This window comes from Maylandia zebra, linkage group LG4 (genome assembly GCF_041146795.1).
Source record: "Maylandia zebra isolate NMK-2024a linkage group LG4, Mzebra_GT3a, whole genome shotgun sequence".
In the NCBI taxonomy this organism is placed as follows: Eukaryota; Metazoa; Chordata; class Actinopteri; order Cichliformes; family Cichlidae; genus Maylandia; species Maylandia zebra.
Window position 1 is genome coordinate 3,720,033 of NC_135170.1, and position 16,656 is coordinate 3,736,688.

At 40.8% G+C, this 16,656-nt stretch overlaps 1 protein-coding gene across 1 annotated transcript; it reads left to right on the forward strand.

Moving 5' to 3' along the window:
- Positions 1–37: 37 nt before the first annotated feature.
- rrn3 (RRN3 homolog, RNA polymerase I transcription factor) lies at positions 38–14,338 on the forward strand. Its single transcript, XM_076882866.1, has 8 exons — positions 38–1,200; positions 1,604–1,734; positions 6,201–6,331; positions 6,431–6,618; positions 7,756–7,864; positions 8,170–8,322; positions 10,357–10,441; positions 13,694–14,338. The coding sequence occupies exons 1-8, from the start codon at positions 1,119–1,121 to the stop codon at positions 13,841–13,843; spliced, it is 1,029 nt and encodes a 342-aa protein (XP_076738981.1). The 5' UTR covers positions 38–1,118; the 3' UTR covers positions 13,844–14,338.
- Positions 14,339–16,656: the final 2,318 nt, after the last annotated feature.

Below are 16,656 nucleotides of genomic sequence, written 5' to 3' on the forward strand. Positions count from 1 at the left end.
CAATAAATGTACTTTCTGCGTAAAACATAACGACTCTGCACAAAAAGTCAGGCTGCTGTTCTTTTAAAAGGTTGAGTCTGGGTGTACTAGTGGTGCAAGTGTCAGGCTGTAGTGGGTGAGTGGGTGTAGGGTTAGGTCAGTGCAGTGGTTTAGTGTGCAGGTGATCTTGTTTAAAAAGTTCAGGGCAGTTGAGGAAAGATGACGAAGGGAAGATCTCTGTTCCTGCAGTAACTCATAAAGCCAAATATGCAGATGATGGAGATGGCTAAACTTCACTGCAGTGGACCGGAGATGATACGCTGCTTTCCAGTGGCCCATAGGCTGTCCACAAGGTGCACAAAGTCTCGTTTGAAGTTCACAGGAATGGACAACGATTGCAAAGGCCTTGTGGTTTTCAACAGCTGCAGATTAGTTGGAGCAATATCTGTCACACAGACACCAGCAGAGCACAAGGTACGGCCACACGTCAGACCATAGAAGTACCAATACCAACCACCATGACTTAATGCAGTCTTGGGAGCCGATGAGGTTCAGCCAGGTGGCAGCAGTAAGGCTGAGTCAGTGGTGTCTGTGAGGCAGAAACCAAGATGGTGTCAGAACCTTCATACTGCTCTGGAGCAGATGATTGTTCCACACCTTGGCTGGTCTTTCAGGTGACCCTGAACTGGAGAGCGTGGTATGATCTACATTTTCCATTTAATAACATTTCTTGATCTAACATTCCTGGTGTTTCATGAGCACAGAGAGGTGTGTCACACTTCCTTTGCTCACATACTGTCCTCCTTTATACGTTAAAGACCCAGTAATTCATTCAGTCTTTAAGTCTGTGGTTGAACCCAACACCTCGCCACTGAAACTGCATGTGTAAGGCACCACATGAAGTCATCTGAACATGAGACCTGGGTGTGTTGGACTATAACTGAAACATCTAAGTGGACAGCCTGAATAAAACTATTCCTAGACATAAAATCTAAATAAGGAAACATGGGCAGCGTCCTGGACCCAAATTTGAATTTGTTCTCTTTATTCTTTCTTTTAATCCTGATAACCTCTGTGTGTATCCGGGTTTCTGTTAGGATGAAGACGTGTCAGCAGATGAGCCCACCAGGACGACTGTGATGGCCCATCCAGTGGCAGAAAGACTAGATACTCTCATGGCCGTGCTTATGGCTTACATCAAGGATGTCTGCTACGTTGATGGTAGATGCAGAAAAAAAGCTTTTTATACATGTAAATCCATAAATATTTGGACAGTGACTATATTTTTGTCGTTTTGTCTTTATATACTACTAAAGTGCATTTAAATCAAGCAACCTTTGAAAAGGGTTTTATTAAATAAAAATGGCTCCTAATGCATTCATGCACTACTTTAAGTAATTGAATTGAAGCTCAAAGCCTGATTCAATCACATCTTTATTGATTGATTTTAGTCCAAATACTAACCATTGTTTAACCCTGACTTCTTAAGATTAGACCATCTTTTCCAGGCCCGACTGATACTGAATCCTTCAGTTTCTAAACTTTTGTAATGTAGGAAGATGGAGAATATTTATACTAAGCTGTACGTTAATATTTTTATGTATTGTATTGTCTCGTGTTTCAGGGTCTTTTCATGCGGAAAGGACAAAGGAGCTGTACAGAGATTTGTTGACTGTATTTGACAAGCTCATTCTGCCAACACATGCTTCTTGTCATGTGCAGTACACTCTCTTTTACCTCTGCAGCTTCAAACCGGTCAGTACTCCCCACATATACTGGGACCAGTTAACTTTGGTTTTTGCATTTTACTGGCAGTCTGGGTTTCAGCGACGAGATGTACAGGCACAGGAAAGTTTCCAAACTCTTACATCTTAGATAAAGATAAAATAGATAATTTGAGAATGATTTTAAATTCAATTCTGGAGAAGAGAAGCCATATATGAGAAAAATAATAATAATAATAATATTAATTGTGTCAGTCCTCTTACTGTAGCATTCTGGATCAACTCAAGGCTTTTAAAGGAGCATTTGGAGCAGCCTGGTAATTAGAAATTGTAATATTCCAGCCTAGAAGTAGGATAGCTTTATCTGATGTAAACACCACTTTCTGCATCTGTAAGGGCTGCTTTACCTCACAAATGGCACAGTATGACAAAGTACAGCTGGTGTGGGTGCCTGTGGAATCAGGAGACAGACACTATCTCTACTTTCAAGATCAGGCTTCAAACTTTCCTTTTTGCTAAAGCATATAGTTAGGGCTGGACCAGGTGACCCTGGATCCTCCCTTAGTTATGCTGCAATAGACGTATGCTGCCGGGGATTCCCATGATGCACTGGGTGTTTCTTTGTCACCTTTCTCACTGGGAGGTAGAGCTGGGCGATATAAGATTTTTTCATATCACGATATGTTTTTTTCATTTCAGGCGATAACGATATCTATCACGATATAAGCCAAATAACTATATTTGTAAGATTTAAATGTGCCGTTGCTCACAAGTAAAATGTGAAATAATCAGCAGCTTGTTTTTATTTAAATATTATTTCCCATAATAAGTTCAACAGGGTAGATGTACTTAAGGAACATGAGACTTTTTCAGATAAATAAAGGCAAATATTGCAAACTACACAAAAGGCAGCCGCTAAAGCGTTTAAGTTTCAAAATAGAACAAACGAAACAGACTAAATTGTCAATTCCACTTAGAAACAAAATATTAATTCTAAAAATAAATCTTAGTTTGTTTTACAGAAGAACAGACAAAACTGACTAACTTTTGTCAATATCAAATAAACTGAGAACTAAAAGGAAATTCTCAATCCCTCCTTGTTGTATAGCTGAGCTTTTCAAACAGTTTTAACAGTTACTTTAGTCTGACAAAAGCCGAATGACGAATTAGCGCTTCCAGTCAGAGACTGAGCTGCACCGCTTTATTGTATTTCCAGACTTGCTTTCCGCACATTTACAGTGCATGCTACTCTGTTTTTGTCAGACTTGAAATAGCCGAAATACCTTCACACTACGGGACTTCTATGGCTCTTCTGTTCAACAATCTCTCCGGCGTTGGAACCATCATCTGTTTTCTCTTCGGTCACGCTCTCGTTGATTTTTCTCTAGTCAGCGCACTCACTTCCTCCATTACCGCTGGCTGCTTCCCAAACAAATACACATGTGCGGCTTGGCACTTGCGCTGTACGTAACAAGTCACGTGACGTGACGCTGTGGCTGTGATTGGTTCGGCTCTGCACTACTTAATTTGGATTGGCTGTTCTTTTTTTTTTTTTTTTAAGAGGACAAGAGCGGTGAGGCCTATCGCGATAGTTTAATTTTTCTATCGAGAAAAAGTTATTTCGCGATACATATCGTTATCGTTCTATCGCCCAGCTCTACTGGGAGGGTTTAAAAAAATTGATTTTCCGTTTCAAATCGAGTTTAGCTTGAATAAAGCCACATCGATTCATTCAATCCTAAATCCATTTTTAAATATAAATGTATTTTGCCAGAAACTCGGGTTAAAGCTCACGAAACTATTTCACCGCCACCAAACAGCTAAAGCAGTAAATGAGAGCAGGAAGACGGATTGTGCACAAAGATGTAAACACGGAGCGTGGATGGAGCCCCGACAGCACGTGTGCAGACACGTCGCTGCTGAACGCCGACACCTCACAGACTCTGATGCTGCAGGTTTCATCACTCGGACCAAAATTCACTGAACCAGCAGCAAAAGAAGATCAAACTACATGTTTGATCAACATCGTCATTAATTCACTCGGACTTTGGCTGTTTAGCTTCCACCACAATAAGATCTCACTTCCTGCGCAGCTCTGTCTCTCTGTGTACTTCAGGAACAGCTTCCAGTCTCTGTTTTCTGCATTATTTGTACTAGAGATGGCACGATACCACTTTTTTATGTCCGATACCGATACCGATATCATAAATTTGGATATCTGCCGATACCGATATGAATCCGATATAGTGTTTTTTAATCAATAAAACGGTTTTTTTTAAATATCTTGCTGCATTTTGTATAAGTTCATACTCAAGTTTAAAACAACAACTACACTAAAGCTATTCTGTTATACCTGTATGCAAAAAAAAATATTTATAGTTCAGCAATACTGATCAATCTAATAAACTTAAACCTACACCATCCTCCCTATTCTGGTATTTTAAAGAGTACTTAGCGTAAATATTAAGCAACCTAACTAATAGGGTTCCAACTCCCAGCAACAACAAAAATAAATAAATAAAAAATAGGGAACCACCCCTCACGCTCCACCTCATGATGCTTAATCGACGTAATCAACCTTAATTTGATGCAGTGTGAAAAAAAATGCACAGAAATCAATTATTTTTCAAGAAATATTAAATAGATTCAACATCTTTCTTCAACAAAATTGCAGACTGCACAGATGGTACCTTCCCAAAGGAAAAAGTACTATAGCTTACTAGGGTATATATATTAGACTTAATAGTCACTATATACAGTAATTGACTTCTATTCATTTTGCATCAAATTAAAACTTTGGGTGTCAGATAATTATTTATTAAAAGCTCGACATTTTAAATGAGAATAAGAAAGAAAAGTATGTCTTTGTGCCCCCTTCTCCCTGTTCATGCCCTATCAGCCCCCCTGGCTAAACTTTGCTAGATCCGCCCCTGCACAGTTACCAGCGTCAGCTACGTAGAAAAAGATCCTGGAGTAGAAAGTAATATTAAATAAATTGTAACAACAGCTTATCAAGCTTAAACGTGCTGCTGTTGTTCAGCCGCTGGTTTCCTCTTTCTGGTGCAAAGTGGGCCAAAAACAAACCAGAGACACGGACTCGCGACAGAAAAGCCGATCAGCTGATCATTAAGCAGTTTCATGATTGAAGTAGCAGCAAGAAGAGGCAGTCGCTCCATATATCGCTTGTTAAGCTTAACGCAGGAATGCTTTACAAACATTCAGAGGTGGACTTACACACTTGCTTTACTTCTCTCGGGATAACTTTGTCGGAGATGAAATGCCGGGTTGCTAGCGAAGCTCCACATGCTATCCAGAACACCGACAGGTCCCGCATGCCACAGCCGCTCTATCACGTGATGCATACTGTTCCGACGTGCTAACGTTCTGAGGTGAGTTACGGCGTGTTGCAAGTTTTGTGAGGTGCTTTCGTGATATTTAATGGATCGGATTACATTTTTTATTTTTCTCCGATATCCGATCCAGTAATTTAGGTCAGTATCGGACCGATACCGATACGTAATATCGGATCGGTCCATCTCTAATTTGTACAGCAAAACTTCAAAAACGACTCTGGACGAGAAAGCCTCATTTCTGCTGTCAATACTGAAGAAATGTCAACTTTTACAAAACTCTCAGCTGTGTCTCTAATCAAACCTCTGTGACTTCAGCAGCATCAGGTCATGTTCAGATGCTGATTCGTGGTTTTCTTCAGTTTTTGTTCTACTGCAGAATATTTTTAAGGCTGCTGTAAAAAGTCGGGCCAGGAAAATCTGCTTCATGTTTTTCTGTTTTATGCTCACTTACTTTGACACAAAGGCCTCTGCTGTGATGAGGTCTCACAAGTGCCAACTTTGTTTTTATACATAGATATAAAAATATGTATCTGATATGGATAATGATCAGAATTATAATATTTCTCTCTGAGTCCAAATGGAATCGAATTGAATCAATTATAGAAATGAGTGATGATACGCAGCCCTAATAGAGAGTGAAGAAGAAACGCTCAGTACATCATAGGAAGGCCCCAGCAGCCTATCGCAGCAGGGATGGTCACCTGATCCAACCCTGACTATAGTCAGGAAAACGCCCCACAACATGACACACCATTAGCCTGACTGATACAGGATGGATCCATCAGACCAGACTACAGTTTGCTTCTATCGTCCAGTCTTGGTGAGACTGGATCTGACAGGAGTGCCGCCCAGTGTGTCTCCTACTGCTGTTGTAGAGCTCTTCCATAGATTCAGGCTTTCAGAGTGCCCTGTCTCTTATATCTCAGCTGCCACTGACATTGCTACGCATATTATATTTACTCATGTTCATGGGTAGACTGGCTTTTTCTAAATCATCCTTGTCCTCAACATTCAGAATATATGATTTATAATGCATGTATTTATTTAGCTGGTTTATTCGTACTGACGTTTATCATTCATTACTTTGAGACTAAGAGCTTCTGGAGTTGTGTATATTATGTGTTTCCTGTGATATATGTCACAGGCCCTGGCAGAGGCCTTCTTGGATCACCTGTGGAAGATCCTGCAGAACCCGTCTCTGCCTGCTGTCCTTCGCCAGGCTGCTGCTGGATACCTGGGAAGTTTCCTGGCCCGAGCCAAGTTCATCCCATTGAGGTGAGTTTATGCGACACCTGCTTAAGACAGCACAAATGCAGCAGGTGCAGGTTTTTAACGGGTTCTTCTCTCATTCTGTGTCAATGATGATTCCTATAGCACTGTGCGGGCCTGTCTTGATTTACTGAGCTCCTGGATCCATCAGTACATCTACAGCCAGGACAGCTGTGGGAAACAAGTCTGCTGTGACGTCAGCTTGCACGGGCCCTTCTACACTTCCTGCCAGGCTGTCTTCTACACGATCATCTTCAGACACAGAGCATTGCTAGAGGCCAACATGAAGAAAGGTAGAATAGAAAACTTTGAGCTAATATCAGTTTATTTGTTTTAATTACAGGTAAAAAAAACAACAACAATAAAATAGCATGGGAGCAAAAATTACCTCAGGCTGCTTGGTTTAATTTACTAAAATCAGTTAGATGTAAGCACAGGTTTCAGCAATGGGTCTGAATCATTACCTGATTTAACTGTCTCTAGTGTCACATTAAAGATGTCTCATTATGTATTTTAATGGCTTTCAGCAAGGCAATTATTTGAGTTCACTCTGTAGAAATCCCTTCATTTCTGGGATGGGTGCTTTCTCTCTTCCTGCGTGCCACAACAGTGATCCTTTTTAATTTTCATGAAGTAGATGGCTGTCAGATCTGTTGAGGCCACCAGATGGGGAACAAAGATTGTTTTCAAAGCACTGTGCTGACGCACCATGACACAATGGCACACAGCATGGTTTAATAATAATAATAATAATAATAATGGATTGGATTTATATAGCGCTTTTCGGGGCCCTCAAAGCGCTTTACAATGCCACTATTCATTCACTCTCACATTCACACACTGGTGGAGGCAGCTACAGTTGTAGCCACAGCTGCCCTGGGGCAGACTGACAGAAGCGAGGCTGCCATATCGCGCCATCGGCCCCTCTGGCCAACACCAGTAGGCGGCAGGTGAAGTGTCTTGCCCAAGGACACAACGACCGAAACTGTCCGAGCCGGGGCTCGAACCGGCAACCTTCCGGTTACAATACGAACTGCCAACTCTTTGAGCCACGATCGCCCGTTAGGACATTTCCTGTGACTCTTCTCCCTCAGATGCCTCAGGATGTTTCTTAGAACTTGGCGTTGACTAACTTTAAGCCTCTTAACTTGAAAACTGCTTGGTCATCACCAGAAACGATACTTTATGCAAAATTCCAGTCAGTTTGAGATATCCATGATAACGAATAGCGCACAGTGTAAGCTGTCAGAATGAGGATTTTAGGGAAAATGGCAGACATGCTGGAATTCATTTAGACTGACTAGAACACATGAGCTTGATCAACTGTTTTTAAATCAGGTATGGTTTTTGTTTTTGATGCTCTCCGGACCTTTTGGTCACACCTTGTCGAATATGTTCTGACTCCTCCTCACTGGGTGTGTGTACGTCAGGTCTGGAATACCTGCAGAGTCTGAACCTGGAGCAGGTGGTGATGTGTCAGCTGAATCCTCTCAGAGTCTGCCTACCTTCAATCACCAACATGTTTGCTGCCATCACAAGGTGCACATGCCCCCAAATACCATTGACCTTCCTGTAATCCTGAACCCTCTAGATTATTTTCCAGGAACTTTTCAAGAACTAAATGATTATTAGACATGCTAATATTGAGGGGGCCTCTGGTCGACTTCAAGTAAAAGCTCTACATTTGTTTTCTAACTGATGTAAAAACGCTAAAGTGTACAGCATTGTCAGTAGATCACAGTGCACGCACTAGTGTGTAGACTAGAAGAAAGTCTTTGCATCAGTTATAAAATGCTGGTATTTTTCCTCCTCGTCATTCCTACCAGCAGTTGTTTTTGTTGCAGGAAGTACCAAGTGGTGTTCTGCTACACCATCATAGAGAGGAACAACCGGTGTGTGCTGCCAGTGGTCCGCAGCTCTGCAGGAGGAGACTGTGTGACCACCAACACCAACCCACTCGACAGTTTTTTCCCCTTCGACCCCTACCTGCTCAAGAGGTACACTCATTGTTTGATTTATTTCCATTTATTTTGGTTTACGCACTCAGCAGCTAGGCTTAAGCGACATTCTTCATACTCCGATTGCTCCCTTTGTTCCCCATCACCAATACTGATACCAAAGTCTCTGGAGTGGAGGGGTCGAGTTAATGTGCACCCATGAAGATGGTGCTATCCATCCTTCACTATGACACTGGTGCTGGGGAACACCCATGGGGGAGTTTATCTCCCACTTCCACCATGATGAGAAAAGAAAATTAGTACGAGAGTAAACAAACAGCTAAAATCATATTTGCTTGAAAGTACAAAACGTACACTTTTTGTACGTTTTGTACTAAATCAGCCACTTGAAGCATGTGACTTCAGCTCCAGCAGAAGCTGGAGACATGGGGAAAATGTAACTTTTCTCACATTAAAAGAAACGAACGGGAAGCTCTGCTACGTTTCCATTATTTTCCATACGTCTGTGAAGGTTCTCAGTCATCCAGGTCATCGTGGCTGGGTACTCTTCCTTTGAAAGAGCCAAGAGCCTCTTCAAAGGAAGAGTACCCAGCCACTGGTACAGATATGTGGACGACACCTGGGTCAAAATCAAGACACAAGAAGTGGAATCCTTCACTGCGCACATTAACGCTGTGGATAAAAACAGAAAGTTCATCAGGGAAGACACAAAGGACGACTGTTTGCCTTTCCTGTACTGTGCTGTGCACATTGAAGAGAACGGCAAACTCAACATCGAAGTTTACCGGAAGCCCACACACACGGACCAGTACCTCCTCTTTGACTCCCATCACCCTTTGGAACACAAACTTGGAGTAATCAGGACCCTACACCACCGGGCAGAACATGTTCCCTCTAAGCCTGAAGGAAAAAGAAGGAACACACACATGTAAAGGAAGCACTCAAAACGTGCGGCTATCTTAAATGGGCATTCTTAAAGTCAGCAAAGAGGCACAGAAAAGAAGATCAGACACCAGCGAGGGAGGATAAGAAGGACAGACGCAACAACATTGTCATCCCCTATGTAGCCGGTGTATCAGAGAAACTCAGGAGAGTTTTCTCCAAGCATGACATCCCAGTGTATTTCAGACCCAGCAACACGCTCAGACACAAACTGGTTCACCCGAAAGACAAAACTCCAAAACACAGACTTAACAATGTGGTGTATGCTGTACAGTGCAGCGAGGAATGCTCAGACCTCTACATTGGAGAGACCAAACAGCCACTTCACAAGCGCATGGCACAACACAGAAGAGCCACCTCCACAGGACAAGACTCAGCATCCATCTGCATCTTAAGGTCAAAGGTCACTCTTTGAGGATGCCAATGTTCACATTTTGGACAGAGAGGACAGATGGTTTGAAAGAGGAGTGAAAAAAGCATCTATGTCCACTGTGAGCGACCATCTTTGAACAGAGGCGGGGGTTTACGACACCAACTCTCTGCCATCTATAATCCAGTTTTGAGTTCCCTTCCCAGACGCCTTAACGCCCACTCACATCCTGGGCCATCTGACCTCAGGAATTCGCATGATAAGGTGGGGCCAGGTTTCACAATGAACTCACCCGAAACTCTGGCTGATTGGGACCCACACCCAGTTTCCCACGTTGGCTCAGGCGATTAGAGGATCATCAGGGGTCCTTTTGTCCCTCTGTGGGGGGAAACTCCCACTAGGTTTATATCTGGGACTCTCCACCATTTGACCTTAGAACTGAAGAAGCTTCTCGGATGAGAGGTGAAACGTCTTCAAGTAACTTAAAGAAGTCCAGACGCTTTTCTTTGTAAGCTCCTTTGATTATTTTCCATACATTCATTGTTTAAGTGCATCTCGCACTTCTATTATTCTGTTTAGTCCTCTTTCTACTATTTCCACGATTTAGCAGTTAAACCATTTTACTTAGATTATTTTACTCTTTCCAATATGTTTATTGGAAATTTGATTCCTGATTATATGGAAAAAACTGAAGCATGATAGTTTTCCCAGCACTTATGTCTGCACAAACAGGATTGTAAATATAAACTGTATATTTACAGGTCTGGTCAGCTCATTGAACCGTTGTACCAGGTTTGGGATGATCTATCAGACACAGAGCCATTTCCCACCAAAAGAGGGCAACAGGTAAGATGATGATTGTAACAGATTTATGAGGGTTTTTTAAAAGTAGGGGATTTGGACAGGACAAAAAAATAAGCAGGCCTATAACTTCTTTTTTTTTTTTTGTTGCCTGTCCCGTTTGGCTCTTCTGCATCAGAATTGTTGTCTAAAGGTGAAGAAAGATGCCCAACGGATTTACTTTACCACATTGACCATACCAGCCGTGCCGTAATGGTCTATTTGATTCACCTTTTATTGTTCATTTTATTTTCACTTGCTAAACATGGGACAGATTTGACTGGGGGAAAGAAAAGGGAGAAAGAAAGAGGGAAAGAAAAACAGCAGGGAAGAGGGACGGGGATAAAGGGCAAAAAACAAAAACCAACAAAACTAACAGACAAAAAATACAAATATCGATCACCTGGATCAGCTGCTGAGAAAGAAAAAAGAGAAAACAAGCAGAAGAAAAAAAAAGAGCAACATAATAAACAACATCACGATGATATGATAATAAGTTTTCTTCGTCCCACTCCTTTTTCAGGCAAGTTTTGTTTTTTGTTTTGTGTATTTTATGTTCAATATAGGTATTTGTTGTGCCTGAAAATGAATAAATAAATGAAATGAAATGAAATATATGGGAATATAACAGTAAATACTAAATATTAAACATTATTGTGCAGCACGTAAGTTTGACAGCGCACAGTGTGCTTTGAATTTATTTATTTAAAAGGTTCCTTCATGTAATGATCTGCTAGAGCAGTGGTTCCCAAACTTTTTTTGCTAGGCCCACCTTTGTTTTACAAGAAAAATGTTCGTGCACATGCACACATCCTCCAACCACACACGCCCATATTTTGCTCCATTGTGGTTTATTTCACACCTCAAACATTTAGTAAACAATTAAGCAAATACAATAATCTGCAATAAATTACAGGTAGTAAGAAAATGAACTACTAACTCTTTTACGCTACGTCCGCACCTACACGGGTGTTTTTGAACACGCAGCTGTTTCGTCCATGTAAACGGCGTTTCGAATCACCGAAAACTGAGATTTTTAAAAACTCCTTTTTTTACGTTTCCGTGTGGATGAGGAATACAGAGTTGGTCACACAACGTCAAAGGTATGTGCCTTTTTCACGTCACGCTGTGGCCACGTTATTGTTTATATGAGATGAATTGCAGAATGATAGAGACGAAATACTGTTAATCTGACTGTCTGCAGGTTTTACGCGCAGGTACTGTCTCTCCATTTACAAAGGCAGAGGCGTCACAGTGTCATTATTTTACTGTAGTTGTTTTTTTCCTGAGTAATAATGTTCAACATTGCATCAATACATTTTTCAAAAAATGCCTCTCTGTGCAAAATAGGTTTAAAAACATAAACAGCTGTGGGATCCTGTTTGTCCGTGATTTGAACCGAGGGAACAAATCGTGTCAGGATCAGCCTGATGTTATTTGTATCCAGCTGTAACTTTTACTGTAGAAAGAGCAAACATCTCCAACATGTCAGGAGCAGTTAGTCATTACAACAAGTGTTTGTGAACTAAAAGTCAAGAATGTGGGATCCTGTTTATCTGTGATTTGAACAGCCCAGCGCTGCTCCCGACACAGGAAAAACTAATCCTGCAGGGAGACCTACCTCGGCACCTGTGCAGGTGAAGCCAAAGGGAAGATTTGCTTCACCATGTTTTCTAGTCTTTGTCTTAGAATGAAGTTGGTTTGGAAACATTTTCAGCGATGCTTCATCTCCTGCTTTGCGTTGTCCCAGAGAGGTGGCATCTGATACTCGACCTGAGAATCCAAAAGAAAATCCAAGCATCTTACCAGTCTTCCTAACCTAAACAAGAGAAAAGGTTTTAAACAATGGTGGTGCCACAAAAGCAGAAATTTCTGATGCACGATGGAAAAGCGTCACCTGCCAGTCTGGACAGGTCCCAAATTATACTCAGCCCTATTCAGTCTCCAAGCACTGATCAGCTGCCACCTGAAACAACAGACAAAATGAACAGTTACACACCCAGGTGTGGAGGCACACATACCATGCATAAAATTATAACCTGGTTCATAAACTTTTAAAGCACCAATGAACCTAACCCCACTAACAGTGCTAATCATCACACCACTGCGCTTCCCACTGCCTAACATGTAAAAGCAAAATAATGAATAGTTAACTTTTCTCTCTTTTATAGTTTAGAGATTATCAAGTTACATTTATGCTAGTATGATAAATGGACTTATGGTTCTTATATAGCGCTTTTCTTTTGTCTACTCTGCTTGAGCACTTATAGCACTTTTTACAATTTTTTCACACACATTTCACACACAAGCACTTTTTTTTCAACATCTAAGGGCTTTTTATCTAACATTCACTCTGAGTTGAACCTATCTAGAGCAACGTGGGTTTAGTATATTGCCCAAGGATACTCGGGCATACAGACTGGAGCAACCTGCGATGGACCACCAAATCTACCACCTCAGCCACACTATATATGTCAGATCCACAAACATAAACCCACACCATCATCTTTTCTTTTGTACCATTCTCTGGTGGAACTTTTGTTCACTTGCAGGTGCAGTGAAAGTGCATGCCTCTGACTAGAGAGCACTATCTGCTTCGATCATAACACAAACTGAGATTATATCTCTATAGCCAGCAAGGTGTATTTGCACTGGCACAAGCATAAATTCTTAACAGCATAGAAAATGTAGACATGACAAATACAGGCTTTTAATATTTGTGTGGAAAAGACCTAAAAGCTGAGAGAAGACAATAAAAAGAAACTAATAATAAATGCAGCTAAATTTGTCAAATAGCCAACATGTTAGCTGTTGGGCCTGCTGCACTGTGAAGAGTAGTACCAACGACTACTAGAAACCTGGCTGCACAGTTACAGGAGGCTGCTGTTGCTAGCAGTTGGAGGACCTGCTCAGGAGGTAGAGCAGGTCATCTACTGATCAGATGGTTGGTGGTTCGATCCCTGGCTCCCCCCAATCTGCATGCCAAATATCTTTCATATTAACCCATTGCAGTAAGAATCTGTGTGAATGGTAGTTAGGGAGCACTTAAAAGCATAGAAGAAAGTCCTTGTGTGAATGGGTGAATGTGACATGTTGTATAGAGCGCTTTGAGTACTCCAGGAGAGTAGAAAAGCACTATATAAGAACTCAATACTGTTCCCCCTCAGACTGCAACCAACTGCAAGGGGAAATATTAAAACTCATGAGAACATTAAAATGTAAATGCCTGACTGTGATTGTTCATTCTGTGTGTTTCAGGGCTCGAAGGAGGATGAGGATGACTTCCTATGTGGAGAGACGCCTCAAGCCGAGGGCATTGTGGGACTGACGCCCAACTCCTATGATTCAAATTTCCACAGTCCAAGCAGCTTAGGCTCACCACCCAACACCCTCCAGAGGCCATTTTAGTTTCATTTGTATGGCATGTACTAGTAAGGGCTGTTGACTTCTTCAAGTTGTGAAGAAAGACAGCAGATCCTGTACCATATGATGCTTTTATAAGCTCCAACCACAGTCTGAAGAACACCAGCCCAGGACAACATGGTTGTGACTGAAGCACTTTTTAGATCTGGGATAACATTATTTTATTAAAGTGACAGAATTCAGACATTGATCAGTTTTATGTTAATGTTCTTCACCACCCACAAATACTTATGGTAGTGACAGAGAGTGTGCACTAGTACTAAAATGTTCTCTCCAACCTTGTTAGTTTGTTTAGGTGTGTGTGTCTGTGTCTCCGTGCGTGCGTGCATGAGTGAGTGAATCTTTTCAATTGGGAAAATGCATGACGCTGCAAGTTAAAGCAGACTTAGTAAGAAACCATTGTGTACAGGTTATTTATGTTTAGTCATTTTCAAGTAACCAATAAATGAACTGCGACTTATGCAGCACTTTTCTACTCTATTTGAGCACTCAAAGCACTTTTGTTACTACAAGCCTTATTCACACAAACACTTTGTTATATTCCTGATCTCTTTTAACCTAAAATTCTCATACTGACAGTCCAATGCATGGATCGGGGAAATTCAGGACTCAGTATCTTGCCCAGTGAGAGTGAAGGTGGCCCCCCCACCTTCTTCAAATCCAACAAAAGTGGTATCAAAAGTTTGTGGTGGTTTGTGCCACTTTCATTTTAAAGATATTAAAGAAAATTTACAGAGGTCATCTGAGGTCAAGCAGCCCCCCCATTACCCAAATCAAACAAAATTGATGTCAAACATTTGTGCTGGTTTGTGCTGCTATCATTAGGTCTGTAATTTTTTATTATTTTTTTTATGTTTTTTGCCATTTTTTTCTGCATAAAGCTTTTAAGTAACTTTAGTTCTTTTCATAAATATAAAATAGTTATTACTTTTTAAATTTTTAACCCTTTAAACACCAGTTTGTTTGTCCGCTGCACTAGCTGGAAGACAACCTCAAATCTCGCAATTTTATATAATTGCATTGCTACTGAAATTTCTTGTATTATTAATAGTAGAGTCTGGGGCATGTAATTGATTCACATCAACATTGTTTATAATGCATTGTTATTTTTGTGCAGTGACAGAAAAACATAAAAACTCCCTCGCAGCTTGTTCGTGGCCAAAAGTGGCCACCCCTTGTTTACGTTTATAAAATGCTATAAAATTCATATGTATTAAGAAAAAGTTCCACTTTTTTTGACTTGTTTTTTTTAGATTAGCATCAGTGCTGTTCATCAAGACCAAAATTTCAATCAAAACCATAATTTTAACCCTTTAAATACCAGTTAAATCACATAATTTTAATGATTTACATAGGGATAAAAGTAGGGGTGGGTTTTTATAATCGATTTATCGATTAAAATCGATTCTGGCTTGGATAACGTAAAATCGATTCATTAAAATCCTGAATCGATTTTTTAATATTAATTTATTTTGCCCGAAATGCCAGAATCTCAGGTGAAAGATCACAAAAGTTCAACAACCACCAAACAGCTAAGACAGTAAATGAGAGCAGGTACACGGCTTCTGCACAAAGACGTGTAAACACAGCGCCGACGGATCAGAATCAGTGAGATGTCGCCTTTCTCAGCTGACAGTCGGGGCTGAAAGCCGACAGCTCGCTGATTCTGATCCGCGGGTCCGCGCTGTGTGTTTACGCCCTTTTTTTAGCTCCCCAACTGGGTCTAGAGAGTATTTTAAATTCAGGGAATTTAAAATAGAAAGTAGCTCGTCCACAGAAGGACTGGTAGCTCCCCTTTCGATAAGGGTTCAGATTGCGCGAACAGGTGTGGGATTAGAGCTCTGGGTAGCTCCCCAACTGGGTCTAGAGAGTATTTTAAATTCAGGGAATTTAAAATAGAAAGTAGCTCGTCCACAGAAGGACTGGTAGCTCCCCTTACGATAAGGCAGAGGTGGGACCAAGTCATTGTTTTGCAAGTCTCAAGTAAGTCTCAAGTCTTTATCCTCAAGTCTCAAGTCAAGTCTCAAGTAATGTCAGGCAAGTCAGAGTCGAGTCTCAAGTCACTGGTGTAAAAGTCCGAGTAAAGTCACAAGTCTGAAACTTTGAATTTCAAGTCCTTTCGAGTCTTTATATAAAAAAAAAAAAAAATGAAAAAATAATGTTGCAGTTATGCTAAATGTAAATATTAGACCATGTAATTTTAAAATCTGTGTTTTTCTCAACACATGACAAAATGGTGAACTTAGAAAATATACACAAATTGTGAAATTGCACCTCTTTAAAATGCAGCTCAATTAAACCTAGCTCCAAGAATAATTTTCACTGATAGTTCTGAGATAAGCTGCATGTTATTCTTGGATGCGGTTGTAGGACCGGCTTTAAAATCGCATGACAAAAATATCATACACATTAAAAAAAAACTGCATCACCAACGTAGCCTGGACAACATTTGCTAGTTAGATGAAGTCAGCTATCTCATCGTAGCATATTTATATGCATATTTATAATCATACGGTTCTTGGAGTGAGTGCATACACTCATGAAGTTTAGTAACTTCAGGTCACTGCAACAAGCCCAGGTACAGTTTACCGACGGATGGGTGCAGGACCTTGAAATGCACCGTGTAGAACGAAAGACCATCGTACGAACAAAGATAAGTTTACCAGTCTCACAAATCGTCGTCATAAATACACATTCGTTAACCGTTTATTAATAGGACCTTTGAGCTCAAGTGTAATTAATTAGTAGTGGAAATAATTTCTGGTAGCATCACAGAAATGTAGCAGTGACAATAATAC